The sequence below is a fragment of the Aegilops tauschii genome, chromosome 3 (assembly GCF_002575655.3).
Source record: "Aegilops tauschii subsp. strangulata cultivar AL8/78 chromosome 3, Aet v6.0, whole genome shotgun sequence".
Taxonomy (NCBI): Eukaryota; Viridiplantae; Streptophyta; class Magnoliopsida; order Poales; family Poaceae; genus Aegilops; species Aegilops tauschii.
The window spans coordinates 50,988,284-50,992,414 of NC_053037.3; the positions used below are offsets into that span (position 1 = coordinate 50,988,284).

General features: G+C 49.8%; 2 protein-coding genes across 2 annotated transcripts; both read left to right on the forward strand.

Annotated features, from left to right (window-relative positions):
• The first annotated feature begins 594 nt into the window (after positions 1-594).
• LOC109769231 (uncharacterized) lies at positions 595-1,237 on the forward strand. The gene has a single exon (XM_020327983.4). The coding sequence runs from the start codon at positions 617-619 to the stop codon at positions 1,118-1,120; it is 504 nt and encodes a 167-aa protein (XP_020183572.1). The 5' UTR covers positions 595-616; the 3' UTR covers positions 1,121-1,237.
• Positions 1,238-3,344: 2,107 nt separating this feature from the next.
• LOC109769232 (uncharacterized) lies at positions 3,345-4,131 on the forward strand. The gene has a single exon (XM_020327984.4). The coding sequence runs from the start codon at positions 3,373-3,375 to the stop codon at positions 3,877-3,879; it is 507 nt and encodes a 168-aa protein (XP_020183573.1). The 5' UTR covers positions 3,345-3,372; the 3' UTR covers positions 3,880-4,131.

The window sequence follows — 4,131 nt, forward strand, 5'->3', positions numbered from 1 at the left end:
TGTCACAAGGCAGTATAATATGCTTCCAGCCTTCGTTGACCTCCACGTTTTTTACCGTCATATGATGAGAATGTGGTGCGGTATTATTCTTGTATATTCTAATTTTTATTTTCAATAATTTGTTGCTATAAATTTTTACAGCAACAGACACGGCGTTGTCTAGTTACATATATTACATACAAGAATAAACCATTACCCACAAAAAAAAACATTGAACTAATGGGCCGTGCTAAGGCTGACCCATGTGAGAGTCTTTGAGACGAACACTCTTCTCACACCATGGCAAAAAAAAACACTCTTCTCACAGGCTTGAACGCATGCTTCGATGAAAAAAGAAGGCCCCAACAGCCCTGTCCAGCCTAGCCCAACCAATCAACGAACGATAGCGAACTGTGCTCGGCCCACTAGCTCAACGCGTCCACCCAATGGTTTGCTCCGAAAAATAATCAACAAACTTGGACGCCAAGTTCGATCACGATACGAACCGACGTGCACGAACCCGTGGCCGCCAAGGAAGCGAAGCCCAAAGCCAGCCGTGCTGTATGTATAAATAGGCCACCGGCAGACCCGATCTCCACGTACAGAATCCACGAAGCAAACCAAGAAACGATCCAAGATGCGGCGCGAGGGGCGGCAGCGAGGGTGGGTGCGCGTGTACGACCGCGCCCTGGTCGACCCGGAGGGCAAGCGCCGGGCCGTGCACGTCGTGGATGGCCCCGTGGTGGCCAACGGCGGCTTCATCAGGGCGCCGCGGAAGCCGACCAACCAGTCCAAGTCCGGCGGCCTCCGCGCGCTCGGCAGGGACGCCCTCGTGCAAGAGGACGAGGAGGAGCGGCAGCTCCATCCGCCGCTAGGCGCCGGGCATTCCGGGTACTACTGCACAACGACGTGCCAGTCACCCTTCAGATTCGAGGCCGTGCCGTATGGATGGAGGTACGACGCCTTCGCGCCCGAGGAAGTGCAAGCTCCTCGTCCGCCGCCGGCAGCGCGTTCCGGGGGTAGAGGAGCGTCCTGCAAAGGGAGCCGCAAGTTCAAGCACAGCGAGATCAAGATGTACTACGTCGACGCGGCCGATGACGTCGATGGGCGCCTAGATTATCTCTGTGACTTCGATTCATGATTTCCCCCTTTGTTTTCCAAAGTTCAAAAAGAGGAGTTGTAAACTAGTACTGTAGATCCGATGGATGTGTGTATCTTTGTCCCTTCTGTTATCAATGCAGGTGCGTGCTCTAATGAAGATCATGTTGTTATTTTTCTCCGGGTCCATATGAATCTTTAAACGTGTTGACAAATTCTGGCAGTGACGCCAGCTTGAAGCACTACTTTAAAGTTTCTTTATTAAATTGTGAACAATTGGCATGAGTGAATATCAAATGTCCACCGTCAAATTATTCATAGGTGTGATTTAACTGAAATTGTTTTGCTTAAAAGGACAATGCAATACTCATCTCAATTCTCAAAGTAAATTTTTTGCACCTTTTTAGATAAAAGACGCCCGCCCGACTTTAGGAGGACGAAGCTAGAACCCAACTAGGGCGGACGAGCTCGGTCTCTACACTACATTCTCCGTCCCCCAAATAGTTTCTCTAATTGTTAGTGGTTTTAACTATAATTTGATTTGACTAAGAGACTACTGTTTGTTTGAAAGTATGGCCTAACTGAACCTTGGGGATTAAAACTTAAAGTGCAGCCGGCAGCGCGTTCCGGGTGAAGAGCACCGTGTAAGGCAGTGGCGGAGCTATGTAGGCTCGGGAGAGGGGGGGTGCAGGTGCCCCCCCCCCCCCCCCCACACCACACACACACACACACACATTGAACCAATTTGTGAAGAAGAAAATATTGTGAGGGCTAGATGGGAACTTTTTTTAGCTTTTTGGCCCCACAGACAATTGTATTTTATGTTTCGCCCCCATCTAGCTCCGCCACTGGTGCAAGGTACATCAACTACTAGAGCCTCAGCTTCTCCGTCGCCGCCCGCGGGGCCTTGTAAGCATCCGTTTCTGGGATGTAATTAAGTTCCCGCCGTCATGCCGTACATACCTAGTACTCCCTCTGTGAACTAATATAAGAGCGTTTAGATCACTACTTTAGTAATCTAAACACTCTTATATTAGTTTAGGGAGGGAGTAGAACTCAAAGTTTCTCTTCCCTGTCTTCACGGTCGCTGCGCAGTTGATCTTGGCACCGCAATTAGTAATTATCTCAAGCACGATACGGTGATGAAATTGGTGAAGCTCGGGATAATCATAATAGCCATATCCTTGTCTGGTTGGGTCATCTTTACTCTACTCATGATCCGGGCCCGTGCCCTGGGAGATGTGGATTTGGCGGAGAGGTACGAGCGCATCGCCTGCATGTTCATAGCTATCTTCAGGTGGGTACTCGGGCGCCTCCTCGGCTGCGGGTGTCAGGCTCTGCATCTCCGGCTATCTCCAACTCGCGGTCGTCCACGTCGTTGTTATAACAAAGAGGCTTTGTTGTAATTGCAACATATGACCCTTGTGTCAAAGCATCTCAGCATCTCCGCTCGTGGTTGTGCCCGTCGCCAAGGCAACAAGACCCTTGTTGCAATTAGGATGGGTCAGGATGGGTCAGCCCAATTAGAACGGTTTTGGGAAGGTTCCTTTTGTTTTTCAATTTTATGAACCTTCTATATGGTTCTGGTACAGATTTTGTTCGTCTACCTTTTTTCCATTATTCCTTTTTGATTATTTTGGGTTTTGTTTTCATGTTTTTCCTTAAAAAATCCCTGAATTTTTTTAAAATCTTAAAATACGTGAACACTTTATAATAGATATTCAAGAAATATTCATATTTAAAAAAAAATAAAAATATTCTTGTATTTTCACAAAACAAATGTTCACAAACATTTAAAAATATTCTTATTTTTTCCAAAAATATTCACAAACATTGAGTCGCCCTTGTCCAAAAGCAAGGCATTTTGACGCACAATGCGTCATTTTGTTTTTTGAGGGAAGCACAGTGCGTCATATAGAGAGGGAGGCTCGAAACACTGCGATGCGAGCCTCACATTCTTCTGACAGGCATGAATGCATGCCTCGATAAAAAAAAAAGGCTCAAACAGCCCTGCCCAGCCTAGCCCAACCAAGCAAAGATATGCGACAATAGCGAACTGTGTTTGGCCCATTAGTTCGACGCGTCCTGTTTGCTCCAAAAGAAAAAAAATCAGAAACTTGGACGCCAAGTTCCCGATCACGATACGAACTGACAAACACCAACCCGTGGCCGGCAAGGAAGAGCAGCCCGAAGCGGGCCGTGTGTCTGTACATATACAGTGTATAAAATAGGCCACCGGCAGCACCGTTCCGGTCGCACAGAACAGACGAAGCAAACCCAACGAAACGAGCGACGATGCGGCGCGAGGGGCGGCAGCGAGGGTGGGTGCGCGTCTACGACCGCGCCCTGGTGGACCCGGAGGGCAAGCGCCGCGCCGTGCACGTCGTCGACGGCCCCGTGGTGGCCAACGGCGGCTACATCAGGGCGTCCCGGAAGCCGACCAACCAGTCCAAGTCCGGCGGCCTCCGCGCGCTCGGCAGGGACGCCCTCGTGCAAGAGGAGGACGAGGAGCCGCAGCCCCTTCCGCCCGAGGACAAGCGCTTCGGCTACTACTACTCCAAGGGGTGGCAGTCGCCGTTCAAGTACGAGGCCACCTCAGGGCAGTCGTGGAACTGGAAGTACGATGCCGCCGAGCACGAGGAGGTGCACGCTCGTCAGCCGCTGGCGGCGCGTCTCGGGGGGAGATCGGCGTGCAAGGGGAGCCGCAAGTTCAAGCACGACGAGATCAAGACGTACTATCTCGACGCGGCCGACGTAGTCGATGAGCAGCTCGATTCTCTCTGCTGTGATTTCGATTCATGAGCGCACGGAACGGAGCGCATTGCGGCCATGAAAACAAGAAGATATTTTGTTTCCTTTTACTTCTGTTTTGCAAATTTTCGGCAAAGAGGAGTTGTAGTATTACTGGATCCAATGGGCCGATGTGTATCTTTGTCACGTTTATTATGAGTATATATATGTCCAACGCCCGTGTCTTGCTCAGTTGCTCAAATTAAATGTACCTATTTCTGTTATTCAGTTGTACATCCTGAACCTTTATGGGCCTCGTCGTCC